Raw genomic sequence first — 20713 nt, forward strand, 5'->3', positions numbered from 1 at the left:
AGAATCTTCATCAAAATAAACCAAAAGAAATCATTCCTTGACCTTAGTCAGATGTTCCTTTGAAATAAAAAAAATTGGCAAGGGAAATTCACTTAATGTCTTACAAGTTCTGGTTTAAAAATGCAACGTCCATCTTGGGAATTCCTGCCAAGTTCACTCAATATGACAAAAACGCTGTCGCATATTTTAATAGCAAACTGACATGCGTAACTACATAAAGCTTTCTTTTTATTTTTAATTCATAAACCTTAATGAATACAGAGTGCCTGATTTTAAATAAATGGATCCTTTAAACAGATAATGGTGATTATACTATAAATAACTAAAGTTTCCTGATCCCCTGCATTCTTGTAAAAGCCAAGTCACCTAGTTTTCAACACCCATATTAGCATGTGTGTGGTTATCTAACCATAGATACTAAATATCATAATTTATATTTACTCTCTCCCACAGCAGAAATTGAAAATGCGGCCTCCATACATTCAGTGATTTCTCCGAAGTCCCTTTACATAACTCTGTGATAGTTTTAGAATATAAACATTTTGTAATATAATTTGCAAGCACAATTTGTACACGCCATAGTGGTCAAGGGCAAAGGCTGACTTCACCAGGGGTGCCAGATGCCCTCCTCGGCAGACTGTTCTGCTGGGCAGTGTCCACAGCTTCTTCGTGTGATGACTCTTTCGGAGTCTCTCCTCTGCAAAGGCATCACTGTTGTGTAATTCAGTACTGGCTCCCCTGCATGACTAAAGTCAGACAACCATGTCCGTTTGTCTAGTGGGATACGGTTGAGCACACTCTGTGTCAGAAAGAGACCAAGCTCAGACCCACATCATTCCTTGATCAGCAGCTAGAAGGCTGACCTGCCCCTACCCCCACCCTCTTTTCCCACTGCTTTCTAAATGAACAGTGGCTGATGCTATGGAGTTTTTGTTTTTTGAATTTTTTCTAGATCCCTTTGATAAAAATGATGACCCCCACTATCCAGGCTGAAATCTACTTGCAGAGACCAAGATAACTATGAACTGCAGGTTGTAACTGTAAAATAAAGCTATGTGGTTTTTCAACAATTAGACGTTTCTGGAGGCATGCAAAACGGTACGTGCAGCCTGGGACACGTGCTTTCTCTCCCAACATCAGCTGCAAGTTCTAATTGAGACCACAAATCCCCCAGGTCCTTAAAATAGAGTCCTGCTCGGTGCAAGTTCTTCTTTACAGATGATTAATTCAGTGCCAGTTTCACAGTAAAACACTTTGTTCCAATTTCTGAATCATCCACATAGTCATGGGTAGCAAGAACAGATAAAGATGCGGTCTGTCACTCCAGACAGAATAGGAATTTGTTTAAAGCTGCTTCATTTATGAAGCAAACATGAACTGTTACCCGCCTAGAGAAGAAAAAAGAGAGATTATAGCATATCTGCTTTCTACCTTCTTTTCATTCTCAGTAGCTGAATTCATGTGGCTTTGAATGAGTAATAGATTTACAATGCATGCTTCACTTACACAGCCTAAAATAACTTGACAAATGTTTCCTAGATGCAGTGATCAGTCACTTGCTGATCTCCCTAGTAACATTTTACATAATCTGAAATGATCTTACTGTTTACTGAGTGTCTCTTCCCATTAGAATGTAAGCCCCATGAGGAACATAGAGCTTTTGTTTATCTTTTTCACTGCTGTATTCCAACACCTAGAACAGTGCCTGGTACAAAATAGATACGGGTGTCCCCTGCTTTTCAAAGTTCCCTTTATACCACTTTGCTTTTACAAAACACCTACTTTAGTACCTGTTTTCAACAAACGAAAGAAATCCAAAGAGGATTTTTGCTTTTATGAGAAAAGGCAAAAAGAGACCGTCGCATTCAGGGTTTGTTCTGCAGTGAGCCTACAGAGGCAGTGTGCACCGCCAGCAGTGAGAGTGGCACCGCCAAGTTCTTCCGCAGAACTACACTTAGCCTCTCAGCATAAAGCCACCGTAACTTTGAATTGTGTCTACGAGCATCTGTGCTTTACATAGATTTATTTTATGCATCGCATTAGCAAGATGTATCCTAAGGTGATTGCGTCTTTGCTTTAGGCCATTTTGGTTTAAGACAGGTTTCATTGGAATGCTCTACTTTTGCATAGCACTGGAGGGGGACACTTGTACTCAATAAATATTTCTTGAACATAGAGTGGATGAATGAATACCCTGTGGCTTTCACACCCCCAAGCACAGCACAGATTATCTCCATTTCTGATGAGTGTTATCAATCTATGTAGCCTTGAATTTCTCTAACAAGCCTTTGAAGAGGTTGTAAACAGGTGGTGAGGGGAGAGGGTCTGAAGAACAATGGCGGTGTTCAGAGTGGAGAAGTGGAGATTGATGGAGTGGCATGCAAGAGATATCTGGGACAGGCGGAGAGGCTGATCAGAGGCCACCCACAAATGACAGCCTCCTAGCCACAGATCAGTGCCAGTATCCTGACTGCCTAGCCAGGTTCTAGCAATCACTTCTCCCAGCTGAGGAAAGAGCAGCAGTAGGATCTCCTTCAGTGCTGTCAGCCAGAAGAAGAAAGATAGAAATCCTGGCACCACATTCCTGACAAAGCCTCTGGGGAAGTTCATTTGGCCTCAGCACAGCTTACTGTACTTGCTGAAGCATGAAAGCCAGACTCTGTTTTAGCTTTTCAGTGCTGGTGTTAAACCACTGAGCGTTGGACTCAGCTTTCAGATTTTTCAGCTTTCAGGTGAAGTATTTGTACTTCCTTATCTTTTTTTCTTTTTTAATTATAGGCAGCATTTGCATGCTATCTTCAATCACAACCCCTAAATAAATGTGTATTTTGCATTTAGTTTCTTCCCTACTCTTTTCCTATTTTGTCCTTATTTATCAATCCCAGAACCAGAGATCACTGGTTTTAAAATGTTTGAGATCATTACATAGGCTATATATAAAACTTTATAGTATGAGTGATAAGTACAGTGTTTTTTTTCCAGTAATATGCTAAATGTATATTACTCTAATGTAATATACGAAATGTATGCAATCATTAAATGTAATATATTGAAAATGTAAATATATAAAATGTAATAATATACTAAAAACCATATTACATGACGATTCACCAAACAGAGAACTCTAAAAAATAGAAAACCTGTATTTAGGAAAGCAGAATTAAATACTGAAGGAGAAATTAACAGGCATTAAGAGCAAATTTCAGAAATGCAAATTGCCTAGCAGATATTTTAAAAATAAAACTTGGTTAGAAAAGCAGAAGGAAATCACAAAAAAGCAAAAAATATATATATTTTTTGAAAAAGCTACAAATAACTTGAAACTCTAAACGTATGCGTAGAGAAGCAAGATTGGAAATCTATTCTGATTATGTCTTTGGATCATTTCGCAAAGAAAACAAACGGAAAAACCAATAAATGGTTTCCCATAGAACGAAACTACCATTTTTATAATAATACCATGGATTCTGGCAACAACCTCACGAAATAAATAGGGTGAGTATTATTATCCCCCCATTACATTTGAAGAATCAGGGGTTAAAAGACAACTGACTCATCCAGGAACCTACAGCTAGTTAAGGTGCAGATTAGACCCAAGTCTAATCCCTTCTAATCCTCTGCATCACAATGTATCTACACAGAGCGAGCTCCAAACCAAAACCTTCAAAATTCTAGAAATTCTTAGGAAATATGTGGTAAAGAGTCAAAGATCTGGCCATTGGTAACCAACCATTATTGAGTCCTGTGCAATAAATGTCCCAGCATAACTTGCCCTCATCCCTATTCCAATTCTAGGATCGACTTTCTTCTGTCTTAGATCTACTGGAAACTTCCATGTTGTGTTTCTTTTATGAATCTCTCCACCAGCCTAATTATAATAAGAATTACTTGCTAGGGATTTCCCTGGTGGCCCAGGGGTTAAGAATCTGCCTGCCAATGCAGGGAACATGAGTTCGAGCCTTGGTCCGGGAAGACCCCACAGGCTGCGGAGCAACTAAGCCCGTGTGCCACAACTACTGAGCCTGTGTTCTAGAGCCCACAAGCCACAACTGCTGAGCCTGCGTGCCACAACTACTGAAGCCCACACGCCTAGAGCCTGTGCTCTGCAACGAGAAGCCACTGCAATGAGAAGCCCGTGCACCACAACGAAGACCCAACACAGCCAAAAATAAATAAATTAAAAAAAAAATTACTTTCTACACTTACCATGCTGGGATAAGTCCCTAAACACCGCCATCTCAGTATCTACAAACTCATGCTATTTACCGTCAACCAAACTGGGCCTTCTCCGTGATGACACGGTCCTTCTCCCAAGGTCTCAATTAAAATTCTTTGTGGATGACTTCCCAATCCCCAATCTATTATTTGCAGCCCTTACTGTACTCTGAATTTCCAGTGAAGCATATTTGGCCACTGGTTAATAATTACTAACGGCTCCTTCTCCCATTTTTTTCTATTGGCGCTGCCATCTGGTTAGTCCCATAGGCTCCAAATCATCCCTGATTACTGCCTGCGATGTCAAGCCTCACATCCCATCAGGAACTAGGACTTATTCTTTTACTGCAGTGACTCCAAACTCAAAGTGGCCTATGCGTTCCTATCTCCATGGCTGTGACCCTAGTTCAGGTTGTCATTCTCTCACACCTGTTTTGAAGATTGGCCTCCTAAGTGGACTCCTTGATTCCAGGTCACCACTCCCATCCATCTGGCCACGCCAACGTCTGATTACTTTCCTAAACCTCTGCTTTGATTGTATTATGTCTTTTCTAAACCCTCCAACAACTCCTTATATTACTCGATAAAGTGTAAGCCCTGTACTTGGAATTCAGACCTTGTTTCAAACTGATGCCCATCCTTTCTCAGCATTTTAACCCTTTATGTGTACTTCTACTGGAGTCCAGCTGTACAAACTCTTGAACACAGTCTGTACTTTCAGCTCCCTGATTTAACTTATGCCATTTGCAGTATCTGGATTTACCCCTTCCCTATTGCCAGTAAAATTTTAGCAATCATCCAAGACCCAGTTCCATACAAATGCCACCTCCATCACCCTTACAATAAAGCCTTTCTCCGAATGATTTCTCTCCCCTGTTAAATAAGACAATTGTATGTGGGTGGTACAATTCTATGGGATGCCATCTGTACCAGTCATTATCTAGAGCTATGTTCAGGGCACATCCTCTACAACCACATGCAGTGGCTTTGCCTTTGACTCCTTATTGCATTTCTTTGTCAGCTTCTTTTGTTGTTTTTTAACCAAAATCTCCTTTAGTCTGTTTTAAAATAGGTTATTATGCATATGTCTTATCTCCTTTTGTAGGCCATAAGCAATCTGAGGACAGAACTAGGTTATATTAAGCTTTGCATCCAACAATGCACGTACTAGAGCTTGTTGGTGTCACATTTGTGGTTAGAATGAAGACTAAAATTGTGCTATGATCTACTCTATTTCTTTCTCTTAAACTGTGCTACACGCAACCCAATAAATGAAAAATTCTTCTGGGATGCCACATACGTATACTTGTCATTAGCTAGTTGACTAAATACATTTTTAACTTTTTGCAGAGATAATTTCACGTTTGATGTCAAATAAACACAGCTTTTCTATATTTTCTCTTAGAGGCAACTTCTTTTGTTTCTGGGTCATTATCTACATTCCTTCCTTGTATTTAAAATATCAAATCCTCCTCTTCATTTTCCAATTATAGGTTGGAGAACTATTCCATATGTTTTCTATTCTAGTGTTCCAATATTTGTCCTGGTTTAATTTGTTTCAGTTCATGAAACTTCTATTTCAGGGAGAAATCCTTGCCACAAACCTGAGTCATTCCTTATATTTTCCCCTTTTTTTGTGAAGCAAGAAAATGACTATAATCCAAATTATATCCAATTTTTAAAATATATAATTACAATTCCATATTTCATTTCTATCTTGGTACTTTTTACTACTGTTCTTCTTATTTCTTGGCATATTTCCTCTCCTACCATGTCATAGTCTGTTCCCCCAAGCCTTTCCCCCCACCACATCCCTTTCCCCAAATTATACTCAAATTTCCTTGGCAGGTTTTACCAAACCTCTGTTGATACAAGGAACAGGCTTTCTCTATACGATGGGTACTCAATAAATGGTTACAAATGATACATACATATTTTGACTTCGGGGTTTGCAGATTCATGATAATGAGCTGCTTCTATTTTCCTCCTTTTATCTATCTTGCCCTCAGTATTTGAATTCTTATTTACTTCTACCTACACACGTCTATTTTTGTTTTTACTCCATAAATTTTATTCTCACGTTACTGCAGTTCTCTGAGGTATTCATCCATCTCTCCATTCATTTATTCAACAGATACATTCATCACTTGTATGTGCAAAGTGTAAACTATATAGTTTAATGGGATTCCAAAATGATATTCAGAAACCAATCCTGTCCTCTAAGAGCTTATGGTTTAGAAGAGGACACAAAACGTCTATGTAAGTGGCTGTAAGTAATGTCTATGTAAGTAATGGTAACTAATACCATATTAATATTGTATGAAATGTAATACAAAGTATAATTAGAGGGCCATAAAAGAGAGATTACTTTCATTTGGGAAGTTAGCTTTTTGGAGGTGGTGGTTCTGAGCTGAGCCTTGAGAGAGCTTTGCAGAAATGGTGAGAAGTAAGGTCATCTATTTTACACCAGCTCCTCAATGATATGTGACGAGTTTATTTCTAAACAATTTGGGGCTTCTTTAACCTGTCTAATTTCATTCGTTTAATTATATGAGTAACATTTCAGATTTTAAGAAAAATAATTTAGCCATTTCCCATATGACTGTATTCCCCCTTGCTGTACATACCTTGCTGTCCTACTGACCAAAATCAGCAAATTAAACACACACACACACATACAAGATAAAAATAAACCTTACTGCACTTTTTAAAAGATTGTTTTAAAACATCTTATTTTATTGCAGTAAGAACACTTAACACAAGATCTACCCTCTGAACACAGTTTTAAATACACAATGTAGTTTTTTTAACTCTAAGCATTATGTTGTATAGCAGGTCTCTAGAGCATATTCATCTTGCAAAACAAAAAGAACCTTAAAAAAAAGGCCACTTCAGCAGAGCTATCTTCCTTACCACTTGGTAAGATTTTCATTTAGGGTTTATTTATTCACTCAGTCACTTCAACAGACATTTATTGAGCGCCTACAGTGCTTAGGCAACAAGTGAGGTACTTGTGAGGAGATATAGCAAGAACCAGACAGACTCACTTCCTGTCCTTGTATATTCCCTGACCAGCATGTGTAAGTTGCTTGACTACAGCTGCTTTAAAATGCCATCTTTCTTTCTCCTAGACAAGTGCCTTGGGCTTTTCCATCATAATCCATTTCCCAAATGTCACAGGACAAATGCCACAATTAAACACCACATCACCTACGTGCCAAAACGGGATCCCAGTGATGCCATCGAAAAGCAAACCACAGAGAACATTACTTGAGCCTTTAAGGTTCAATTAACCATTTAATGTGTAGTTGGTGGATGTCTGGCTTAAGGGAAGTGAAACAGCAGTGGGGAAAAAACAGTAGATTTGTACTGGGATTGGAGGTCAAAGAAATGTTTCTTGGAATAACAATGATTTCAGCTTGCGGAATACTGCACCCGAAAATAAAAAGGGTCAAGTGAAGGGTTTATTCCTTTACAGTGTTTGACAGGAAACATGAGGCTAGAGGAGAGCTAGGATGGGAGCAGAAGAGAGGGTGCTATTCGTGCTCCAGACGTGGTGATCAAGGGCATGATTCAAGGCAAAAATGAAGTCTGTGTAATAGCAGGGTTAAAGTGTTAGAGGCATGTGCGACATAATTACTATTATTATATGATGTTATTTTGGGTTGTTGAAAAATGATGTTTGAGAAAAGTGAGTTCCTGGAGGAGACAAAGGCTCTGTGACCCAGTTTCCCTGGGGAAGGTTCAATCTAGAGAGAAATCTCTGAATCTGGGACAGAAGGGAAAGCTGGAAGGACAGTGACCTGTAAGGAAAAGGTGAAGCTCACCAGAGACCATGTCTATAATAATCGGGCGAGTAAATGATCCTCTAACCACGAGGGAGTGCAGGGGAAGAACTGAAGATTTAGGAAGATGAAAGAACACTTATACACCACTGTAATAAATGGGGGTTCATGAGCAGAACAGAAGTAACAGTGAGTTGGCAGAAGTACAAATGGGAAGAGCATGCATGACGTTGGATCAGGTTAGTGCCATTCAGGGTGCTCCCTGCACCGCGTCTGCAGCTTGGGAGTTGAGAAAGTAGACAGGAGAGGGGAGAGGAGGTATAAACATCAGCGCCCTCTGGTCATGTTTTCCTAGTCTCCTTTCTCCCCAGGCCCTTCACAGACCCACACAATCACAACAGGTTATCTGTCCCCGGTTTATATTCAGTGTGTCCTGGGCTCTGGACGGTGATGAGGCACAAGTATTATGTCATGTGGCAGGTGGCACTTCACCTTGACAATTTCCCTCTCCTACTGTACGGGATTTTTTTTTTTTTTTTACCGTATGGGATTTTGACCTTTTCTACTTTTCCTTAAAATAGCAGGGCAATGTTTTTCATTTTCATTTGTTTCAGCATTTAACAAATGAGACACTTTTCCTATCATGTTAATCACACCTAATTGAAATTGATTTTATTTATTCTTCTTCTATTAATAATATTTTATTTTAGTCCTGTTTAGTCCAAAATATTTTATTTTGCCCCTTGTCTAATTTATTTTCTGGCCTCAAAAATAGGAAACACTCAGAAATTCCCTGGTGGCCCAGTGGTTAGGACTCCATGCTTTCACTGAAGGCACGGGTTAAACCCCTGTTTGGGGAACTAAGATCCCCCAAGTCCCAGTGGCGCAGCCAAAAAAGAAAAAAATTAGGAAACGCTCAACTGTTAATGCTTTGTATATCTCCCATACAAGATGAATCCACTACACTGGAATAATACTGCTTGCCTTTCAAAACTTGAGAATGCACAATTACATAACAGCTTCAGCTAACATACTGACCCCAGCTTGATAGAAGACTTAATAAATTTTGGTGTCTAGGATGCTGTATAGTTCTTGTTATATCTTTTAGCTTGAATTCTTAATACTTACCAATGTACGAAAGTAACAGTGTTGATACAAGCCACAATTACACTTCTTGAAACTCTCTCTCTTTTTCTTGCAACATACTGAAAAAGAATAAGAAACATGCTTATTTGCATTTAGACAGAGATTCTGAAGTAACCATGATCTGGGCATTGTAAAGGGCAGTTTTTATTTTTCTGTAAATACAGTAGCAAAAGATTGCAAAATTGAGTGGGAAGCTTACCTTCATAATATTACTGTAGGGAAGAGGGAAGACTTCGTCTGCTTCCACATAGTCTCCCCAAGTAGTTAAAAAATTCTCTACGCATATGCAGATACACATACGGAAAATGCTTATATGCACTTAATTTGTGAATATGTACACATGCAGCATAAGAGAAAATAACATGCCAAATGAAAACTATAACTGAATGTAAAATCAAAGCATTGGTCCTGGAGCAGTATGGGATAGGGTAAAAAAGTGACCAGCGTCAGCCACCATAAGTGGCAAGGGCTCACAAAACAATTTTTGTATTTGGCTTTGAATAAAATACTGAGTAGGTTGAGAAAAATTAAGGGCTCTGAAAACCAGAGTGAGGTCAAATATATGAAGTATGCAAGAGAAAAATAACTGAAAGTATCTTGACTAGGAAGTGATATTAAGAATGGGGTTTAGGGCTTCCCTGGTGGCGCGGTGGTTGAGAGTCCATCTGCCGAAGCAGGGGACGCGGGTTCGTGCCGCGGTCCAGGAGGATCCCACATGCCGCGGAGAGGCTGGGCCTGTGAGCCATGGCCGCTAAGCCTGCGTGTCCGGAGCCTGTGCTCCGCAACGGGAGAGGCCACAGCAGTGAGAGGCCCACGTATCGGCAAAAAAAAAAAAAAAAAAAAAGAAATGGGGTTTACAGAAGAATGAGACAAAGGTGGAGTTTAGAAAGGCTGAGGAAAAGAAAGATTCTGTGGTAGCAACTCAGTCAAGACATAATAAAGATATGGATGAAGATAATGACTATTGCCAAAGAAAGAGCTAAGCATGTCTTGGCTATAGTGTGGAAAAGAGGAGAATAAGCAAACGTGCCTCCTGAGCTCCATGACCAGGAACGTGAGCAAGATTCTGCTGTTTATAGAAATAAAGAGAGCAGAGATGATACCATAAGAAGGGTCATGAAGACAATTATATGAAGGTATTTCCCAAGTAAATGGAGATGTAGGATTGAAGAGACAAGGAGAGATCAGAAATGTGGATAAAACTTGGAAGACATCAGTTGGGAGCTGCCACCATGAGAGTGAAACACTTCTTAAAGATGTTATAAGCACATGCACGGTATGTGAAGTGGCAAGGTCAAGCTTACTTATGCACACATTTAGTAAAACAAAATACCTTATCTCATTATCCTCTTCATTAATCTGTATATTTTCAACTGCCCTTGTAAGATTTGGTTGTTTCTTCTGGGAAAAGAACAGTGATATATACATATATTGTAAAAATATCAATATATCATGTACTATTTAAGAGGTAAACAGTCTCCACTTCTATGTTTTCATCAGCATGCAGCATATAAAAATACTTTTGCAATAAGAAATTATGAAAAATGCACGGTTTTATCAACTCAGCATTTTTAGGATGTTGGAGATGAAAGAATAATAAAGAAACTGAAAGATTTAAATAGTAATCAAATGAAAAATATTGTTTTCTTGGTAGGATCCTTTCTTAGAAAAGGGCAGTTTGTTAGCTAATCATTGATGTAATATAGTATGAACAAATAAATATATAAAGTTCAGAAATTTTGTGATCAAGGGGAAAGAAAAAAAGAATAGCAACACTTACCTTCCAGTATAAGGCTCCAACAGCAAACCCAATTATAAGAGAAAAGAATGCTGGCAATGCTACGGCTGCCCATTGTAGGCTGGAGTCTTCAATGGGATTTGAGGCCTTCCCTGTAATTTAAACAGTACAGTGGTGAACACAGTATCTCCATGCCAGAGGTTTTGCTCTTATCCTGTGGTTGTTCCCAACTGTTTCTGAAATGTACTCTTGACCTATCTGTTTAAAATATTTAAAATGCTGATTTTCCTGCTTGCAATGCAAGTCCATGGAGTCTCCAAAAGATACAAGTTGAAAAACGAAAGAAACCCCACAGACAGAGGGCTATTTGACTCAGTTAATGCAGACCCATATGGAACACAGATGACATATACCTGCAGATGATTTCTATCATCAGGCAAATCCATCTTCCATGCCTTTATCTTCTAATATCTTCTCACTTTCTCACACTTCACATCTTGCCAAGAAATTTTAAAGAAGACATTTTGCAACCCGGATCAAGGTCTGGATGCATGCCTCGAGCTATGTTTGGCCTGCCTCAAATGTTAAGTTAATACCTGTACATTGTGGTTAGAGTACTTTTAGGGACCTCAAGTTTAGAATTATGGTGTCTCCTCATCACATCTTCAGCTGACAATTATTGGATGCCAGGTAGGGCCCCGAACTGTACCATGGAGTAAAGGTTTGAATTTTCAGACTTTCTGTGTTCGAAAGTCTGAGACTACTGAACATGAAAGAATGGCTGGAAGTACCAGTGTCTCCTTAAGCTGACTCTAAATATGTAATTTAGTGAGAGAGAAGACACACACATGAGTTTAACTTGGGACACCTCCCTTCACCCTGCTTTTCTCTTCCATGAGAAGCAGAATGATTCAGGAATTAAACAACACATCTCCCCCAAGCGTCTCTTGTTCCCAACACAAAACTTAACATTTTGACAGATTTTTCTATCTCCTTACAAGGAACAGCTTAGTTGTTTGAAAACATTGACACATATGTGTCAACTTGTAAGAGTTAAACTTTTTCTGTTGAAGATGTAATACAGTTAGAAATTGTACACTTTCAACAATCGTATGATCAAAATGTAAACCAATCCAAGGGAAAGTGACTGTTTTGGGCTATGATATTTTGCAATGATACTTGGGTACTGTGTCAGCCTATAGTCACCTATTTAACATATAAAATACCTAAAGTACATAATATAAAAGAACCAAACCACTGTATGTGTATCAGCATTTAAGATGGAAAAATAAACTCATAGATTTAACCGAAGAGGCAAGAAACAAATGTTATCTATTATAGTGAGAACAGAAATTGCCCATTTCCCTACCATTGGTAAACCTGGTACAGGAAATTCATTAATTCTATGATTCTTATGTTTCCAAAGAGGCTCTCAAAACAGTAAGTCTGTGTGTGTGTGCTGGGGTAGGAAATGGGGGGGGGGGCGATGTAGTGAGTCATGGGTGTCCCTTATACTAAGGGACATTGGGTAAAGTGGAATCTTCCATTCACGTAACCATGGATCACTTCCTTAAGACTAGACTGACAGCTCTTTTGGCCCACCTCACATCGTATAACCCCATGGGAAATATGTTTTAGGCATCTTAAATTAAAGCTCAACATGAATTCTATCACCAAATTAAGCCTTAGTTATAAAATGGGATTTGGTATAACTGAAGTAATACTGTTATTCCAATAATATAGCTATTTTAAGGGTTATATAAGATTATGTGTACTTGTCAGGGATTTTACTACCATTTATAAAGGTGTTTTCTATGAGGAAATGGATTTGGAGTTAACACGCAATTCCGACCGTGTTAGAAATGCTTATATCGTTATCTGTAAATAATTTGGCTGTTTGTGTTTATATTCCAGTGACAGGTTTGAATTCTCCTTGATGGCCAACCCACGATGGCCCACACTGTCTGTTGGGATTGCTGGCATGTGATTATGATTTGGCCAGGTGACATACATAGACATATACAGAGAGAACGAAGAAAGCTATTAATATTTTGTCCCCAGCTCCAATGGAAAACTAATGAGCTAAGATGGTGCTATGGAGAACTCCATTACCTATGTTTGGGCAGCCAGATGCCCCAGAATCAAGGCAGCTAAAACCCTGCTCTTCTTGTTCTATCCAAAAGCCAAATCTTGAACTGCATCGGTCAGACCAGAGGAAAGACCACACCCACCAGCAATAAGCAAAAGGAGCTTACTACAGAGTGAGGTGTTCTGGGACTCCCCACTCAAAATCTTTCTCAGGTAGGAGGACAGCCCCTGAGGGAGGTGTTTCTTTAGCGGCTAAAGAAAGCTCACCTCCCTCTACCAGAGCACTGTGACTTTTTAACCACTTTAAACTTCCACCCCTAGGACTATGGCCCTGAACAAAGTTCTGGAATCTGACTAACACGCAGCAGCAGTCCTCTGGCAGGAGAGAGGGAGGGAGAAGGGAGGGGGTCAGACCCACAGGAACTGAACCTCCCTCCCACAGAGGTGTCACCTCACTTTGCTTATTTCTCTTGTTAATGCAAATGGCTTCACAGCCAGGCCTTGGCTAACTCTTCAGTGATCCTGCCATTCCTCTTCCAGGGAGAGAAAAATTGATGTTATCAGAAAAGGCTTGCTTACGCCTCCAGGGCATGACTCCCAATACCTACTACTGCTGCTATCAGCCAGGGATCAATGAGATCTGAATTACGTGCCTCAAGGCCCATATGAAGGGTATTAGGGCCAAAGCTTTTCTTTTATGAAAAGATCGCCCCAGAAAGTGTATGGGGTGGTGGAGCTCATCTGGACAGGATTTGAGTAATCCCAAATTCCTGGGTTGTTTTCAGGTTAATTGTATCATTATTATGAAAGCTGTCCACAGTTCAAAATTTGTGGGAACTGATTTGTGTGGTTTGACTAATAACATCAGACATCTCTACAAACGCAGAACACAAACTGTGCAACAATTTTGCCAAACTCCTTTGTAGAGTAAGTCTGCTTATGGGGACCATGCCTATGAACATGGCTCTCTCCTTGGTCCTTAAAAAGTATGCAACTCAGTATTCTCTCCCTTGATTCAGCTTCAAAGCTCACCGCAGGCTTGCTGGCACTTCAAAGCTCACCACTGACCCAGCCTCGGTGCTAGATCTCATTGTTCTAATAATTAATGATGAACATGTACTATACATCAAGCACGGCTCCAAGTATACATGTGCTAACTCATTTAAAACTCACAGAAGGGCTTCCCTGGTGGCGCAGTGGTTGAGAGTCCGCCTGCCGATGCAGGGGACACGGGTTCGTAACCTCGGTCCGGGAGGATCCCACATGCCACGGAGCGGCTGGGCCCGTGAGCCGTGGCCACTGAGCCTGCGCGTCCGGAGCCTGTGCTCCGCAGCGGGAGAGGCCACAACGGTGAGAGGCCCACGGGCCGCAAAAAAAACAAAAACTCACAGAAAACCTGTGGAGAGATTATCAACCTCCATTTGATTGAGGATTCCAGAGATTAAGACAGTTGCCCAAGGTCACATAGCTAGCCAAGGTCTAGAGCTGGGATATAAACCCAGGCGGTGTGACTCAAGACTGTCTGGAAGATGAGTAAGTTAATGCCAAAGTAAGGATTTTCTTCTCTATTATTTAAATATACTATCTGTAAGAATCTCAATCATTTTAAAAACATCCTTTTAGCTTGGTACTAAGGATATCACTGTAACTTTGAAAACACAGTTCCCTTTGGCTAACTTATACACTTTTACATTATCCCATGATTTTCCCTTATAAGCTACAGAGAGGGCATTACACCTCTGGATTCCTCCTTCATATGCACTGGTCCTCTGGCCAGCCTGGCCACATTTGGGGTCTGTCTTATCCCTGAAAACCAGCATGCTTTCTTCAAGTTTCCCTGACCCTACTCCCGAAAAAGTCTTACCTCCTTTATGCTACAACTAAAAGCTTTCACATACTTCTATTATACATATTATATTATAATATAAATAATATATATTATAAAATACTATGACTTTTTATTTGTGTCTGTTTCTCCTATGAGAATGTACACCACATAAGAGCTAGTCTTGTGCATGGGTATCTAAGCGCCATATTCATTCATGAGTGACAACACCTGGCCAAAAGCTGATTATGCAAGACCCATATTTTTTACAAAAAGGAAGAAAAAAGAAAGGAAAACAAAAAAGAAGACTGGTCATTCATGTTGCAATTTAAAAAGTACCTATAAACTCAGAGGTACAGGACCAAATAGGTGTTTTATATTCAGTTTGTCTTTTAAAGTAAGTAGAAAAGACTTTTTCTTCCAACCATGATTATAGCAGATTAGCCTTCCCAACTTAAATAATTATTATACTAAACAAATTATACGAGGCAGCTATTTTCAGACATCAGCCAAGAGGCAGCCCAAGAGTGTAATCCCCGAGAGAGGAAAAAACACACGTGGTAAGGCTCACGACTGTCCTGATTTTCTGGCCGGGAGGCACCTTCAGACTTAGTAGTCTCACTGAGGTAGGGAATCAGAGAATGAAGTTCAGGGTTGCTGCCCTAGCTGGAGTTTATGAGGCAGGGTTATTTGTGGGAAAGGAGCTGTGCAGAACAGGAGCAGTAGAAGTCTCTGGAGGAGTCTCCTTAAGTCATTGGTTGACTAATAAGGTGTACAGGCACAGGGAACGACTTCACAAAACCTGGCAATAAACAATGCCCGGGAAGCTATGACTTTAACAGAGACCCTAGCAGTCAATTCAGAGACGAAGGAGTTCTGACAAGCAAGAATGGAGAGATTTTCCAGGTACTCAAGAAACATCTCAGAAACTCTATGCCTTAGAAATAAAGCTACTCTCTCGCCTCCCTCTAAGAAAGCTTAAAAAACATGACTGGGAAGGAAAATAAAGCTGATCTGCTAGGAATTGAACTGCCTACCAGTAAAAAAACTCAAAAGTCTCTGAAGGAATGCTACAAAATCCAGATATTCAACAACATAATATCCATAATATCCAACATATGTTCAAAAATGACTATACTAGCCATCTGAAGAGAAATGTGACCCATAATCAGGGAGAAAAAAATCAGTTAATAGAAACCAAGCTGGGATGACCTACATGTTGAAATTAGGAGACAAGAACTTTAGAGCAGCTGTTATAACTATATCCAAGGGCCAAAAAACAAAATATTGTTATAATGAATATGCAGATGAAAAATCTCAGCAGAAAAATGTAAAATATAAAAAGAATCCAATGGAAATTCTAGAATACAAAGTACAAACTTAGAAATGAAAAGATACACTGGAATCAAACCTGCAGACTGTATACCACCAAGAGTGAACCCTATGTAAACTATGGACTGTGGGTGATTATGATGTGTCCATGTAGATTCATCGACTGTAACAACTGGACCACTCCAGTGGAGGATGTTGATAATGGGGGAGGCTATGGGTATGTGGTGGTAGGGGGTATGTAAGAAAATCTCTGCACCGTCCCCTCAATTTTGCTGTGAACCTTAAACTGCTCTAAAACAATAAAGTCTTAATAAAAAATTTAATGGCAAAATGAAAATTTACTGGAAGAAAAATTTAGATTAGAGATGTCAGAAAAGCCGGGGAACTTGAAAACAGATAGGTTGAAATTATTCACTTTGAAGACTAGAGAGAAGAGAGGTTGGAAAAAAAAACAAACTGAACAAAACCTCTATGATCTGTGAGACTGATATTATCAAATTGCCTAACATATATGGGATTGGTACATGTGTGATTCTACATGTGTGTGATTCCTCTCAAAAGGAGCTGAGAATGAAGAAAAAAATGTTTGGAAAAATTATGGCCAAATTTCCCCCAAATTTGAGGAAAATAAGCTTACGTATCCAAGAAGCTTGACAAACAACAAGAAAACCACTCCTAGGTACATCTTTTTTAAACTCCTAAACAGAAGAACATTTTGAAAGGCAGAGGGGAAAAATGATCCAGTACATACAAGGGAAAACATCATACAAATGCTGCCTGCCTTTTTGTCAGAAACAACAGAAGCACGAAGACAATGAAGTGACATCTTTAAAGGACTCAGAAAAAAAATTCTTTTAACCCAGAATTCCACGTCTAGTAAAAAGTACCTGCAATACTGAAGACAAAGACATTTTTCAATTAAAAGAAAAAAAAATTGTTTTGGTGGCAACAGATCTGCACTACAAGAAATGCTAAAGGAAGCTCTTCAGCCAGAAAGGAATTAACACTAGACAGAAATTTGGATTTACAAGAGGGAATGAGGAGTAACAAGAAATAATAAATATGTGGGTAAATATAAGAGATTCTTTTTCCCTTCTCTTACTTTCTTTAAAAGACATATGATAGTTTAAAGTAATAATTTTAAGACTGCATTGTGGGGCTTATAACCTATGTAGATATATGTCAACACAGCACAAAAGATGGTTGTGGGCAAGTGGAACTATCCTGCTTCGAGGTTCTTATATTGTTTCTGGATGTGCTACAACATTAACCCTAAGTAGAATGTTACAAGTGAAGGTGTATGTGGTTAATTCCTAAAGCAACCACAAAATGACGTCAAGAGGTGCTGTTGAAAAGCCAACAGAGTAATTAAAATAGAACACTAAAAAAAAAAAAAACAACACAAAAGAGGTCTGTAAAGGAGGAACAGAGTATCAATAAACAAATGGGGCCAATAACAAAATGGTAGACCCACAACCAACCATACCAATAACTGTACTAAATACAAACAGATGAAACACTGTAATTAAAAGTAAAGTACTAGATAAAATAGCAAGGCCCAACTATATCCTGTCTACACGAGATGTACTTTTAAAATAAAGACAATATGTTGAAAATGAAAGGAAGAAAAATGATATACATGAAAACAGTAAGCAGAAGAAAGGCTGGCTCTACTAATGTCAGACAAAATCCACTTCAAGACAAGAGCTCTACCAGAGTTAATATGGGATATTGCAGTAAGATATAAAGGTCACTTAATCAGGGAAGACATAACAATAATAAATGTATAAGCACCTAATAGTAGACCTGCAAAACAGACAAAGCAAAAAACTCAGAACCAAAAGGAGAAATAACCAAATCCACAACCAAAAGGAAAGATTTTTAATGTCCCACTCTCAGTAGGTAATAAAAAATTAGACAAAAAACTTAATAAGGATATAGAAGATCTAAACAACACTATCAACTACTTGGATTAAATCTGAGAATGCTACACCCAAAACTTGAATAATACTCATAAAATGTCTCAATAAATTTCAAAAGATTACAGTGTATGTTCTCTGACAATAGTGGAGTTAATAATAAGATATCTAGAAAAAACACATATTTTTAGACAACAACCCACTTTTATATTACCCATGAATCAAAGAAGAAATCACAAGGAGAATTAAAAGAAGTATTTTAAAGGTATGATAATGGAAACACAACATATCAGAATGTGTAGAATATAGCTAAAGCTGCTTTTAATGAAATTTATATATGTGCTTATATTACAAAAGAAGAATGGTTTAGAGTCAATGATCTACTTTTCCTACCTTAAGAACTTAAGAAGTTAGAACAAATTGAGCAAATTAAACCCAAAGTAGAAGTAGGGAAATAATAAAGATAAGATTAGAAATCAATGAAATACAAACAGAATTTAAGAAGACAAAATTTCTTCTTTGGAAAGATTAATAAAATTCATAGTTAGTAGGAAAGACCTTAACTGACTAACATACAAAGTGTCTCTTCAAAACTTTTCAGATCCAATGTGTTATGTGATTCAGAATTTTAGATCTTAGAAGGTTTGGTCCTGTAAATATTGTATATTATATAATATTTTCAATGAGGTCTGGGTAGTACCCTATAATCAAACACATTAATATTTCCTAGTGAAATGCATAGATATTCACCTTTAGAAAGATAAATATTATAAATAGCCTCATCACAATTCAGGTCAGGTTTTGTTGGCAAAAAATCCAAAACAAATTGGATTTTAGAGCTTTTTCTTTTAATTTCTGAATTGTAGCATTGTTATTGTGGATTTGTATTAAATTGATTACTCCTTTTTACAGATAGGTCTTTGATGTCCTTGAACATATGAGAGTGCCCCATTACTAAGTCTTAAGGGATGACTTTCTTAGCTAAGATCAAAGGATGAATTTTTTTCCCCCTACAGTTGCCATGAGGCTAGAGGATCAGGATACTTAGTAAATCCAATGACCTTTATAGTGACCTTTGCCTCCATTTGAAAAAAAGACATTAGACTTCCAGGTAACTGGGTTCTTCTTCACCACCGAGGACAGAAATCTCAGAGAAAGAATATTCTCCCCTAACATGTAATTTTATAGTAAAATAACAAAAATCATCAAATTTCCAAACACACAATAGTAAATAGTGATATACACAGCAAAACAGAAAATATCCTTGGAATTTTATAAAACCAGCATTTGTATTTTCCATTTTAAAAGCCCATTTTTGTCAGGCAAATTCTACGCGGAATATATTTTAAGTCAACAATGAAAAAAGTTCATAAATCATACATCTAAAAGTAATTTTATGCCTTATTTAAAATAATCGTAGCAGAAAATTTATTGCCCCGATTAAACATTATCTCTAGCTATAGGGAAATCCAATTGTACAAACCTAATATTTAATTCTCAGGAAGATCATAACAGGAAGAATAGCAACAGAACAGCGTTAATAGTAATGATTGTAAAAATTTCCTTTAAAGCCCATGCAATACTCCTACAGATGCTATTGGAGCCATGCATGCATTAAATCAGATACATGTACTTACTATTACTGCTACTGCTGTCATTCCTAAGGGAACTGGCTGCAACAGGGGGTAACATAAATGGTTTTGTGACACTGACTCTGGAATCTAAATAGAAAGCAATAACGTGTCAGTGTTGCATGGTGATTTACATAAATTACAGAGTCCTCAAAAGGTGAAGTGCAATATCAGAGTACTTTCCAGGTCTGCTTCCCAAATCTAGATTATTCAGATTTGAGAAGGGGACATTAAGAAGACTGGAGGTGAAGAATAATATAATTGTACATTACTAGCAAATATCAGATAAAAATATGACTATTTCATATTGTTTACTCATGCACAATAAGTGTTGTTTTGCCTTGAACACCAACAAATCTACAACTGTTTCTTTCATGCCACTGATATTTGCTTTTATATTAGACATACACACATCTTTCCCTAGCTACACATGTATTTGAGTCAAAGGTAGATTCTTACCTATACATATAAGATTCAAACTTGCTTTTTATACTTGTATTAGAAATGCTTATATGTCTTACCTTTTTCAGGACTTGATGTTGAAGACATCACACATTCACTAGTTTTAGAAGCCACCATCTTCAAGTCCTTGAAGGCATCGATGGATTTATTAAAAATTCCAAAGAATTTTTCAGGAGTAAACAGCCTAGGTTCTGGGCTCTTAGATGATTTTTTTACATTCTAGAAGAAGAAAAAAAATAGGATTATATTTTTCAAATAGTCTATAGATTTAACTGATGTCAAGGTAATAGACTATAAATGTGTCCTTGAAAGATTCAAGTGAAACGGACACTTTTAGACAACTGTTTTAACACATATAATTCAAATTTGTACTGCAGGGTAAATGATCCCATCCAGTTCAGTCTGGGGCTCAACTCCGGATAAAAGGAAGAGGGTGGTGGTGAGGGTGAGAAAGGTGAATACAACATCATAACAATAAAATAATCCTAACAACAAATTACAGACACTGTTCTTTAGAGATGCTCATTAAAATTATTACTCCTCATTAAAAAAAAATACCCCTCCATTAATAC

General features: G+C 38.2%; 1 protein-coding gene across 1 annotated transcript in view; it reads right to left on the minus strand.

Annotated features, from left to right (window-relative positions):
* Nucleotides 1–1032: 1032 nt before the first annotated feature.
* The window catches only part of KITLG (KIT ligand), an 84461-nt gene continuing 64780 nt past the window's right edge, over nucleotides 1033–20713 (minus strand). The window contains exons 5-10 of the mRNA XM_082850518.1: nucleotides 20201–20360; nucleotides 19686–19769; nucleotides 10927–11036; nucleotides 10480–10547; nucleotides 9129–9205; nucleotides 1033–1388 (exon numbers count right to left, since the gene is read on the minus strand). Of these exons, the coding sequence (XP_082706644.1) occupies nucleotides 9166–9205; nucleotides 10480–10547; nucleotides 10927–11036; nucleotides 19686–19769; nucleotides 20201–20360 (462 nt within the window). The 3' untranslated portion in view covers nucleotides 1033–1388; nucleotides 9129–9165. The remainder of the gene's footprint in view (nucleotides 1389–9128; nucleotides 9206–10479; nucleotides 10548–10926; nucleotides 11037–19685; nucleotides 19770–20200; nucleotides 20361–20713) is intronic.

This window comes from Leucopleurus acutus (genome assembly GCF_964270905.1).
Source record: "Leucopleurus acutus genome assembly, chromosome: 11".
Classification (NCBI taxonomy): domain Eukaryota; kingdom Metazoa; phylum Chordata; class Mammalia; order Artiodactyla; family Delphinidae; genus Leucopleurus; species Leucopleurus acutus.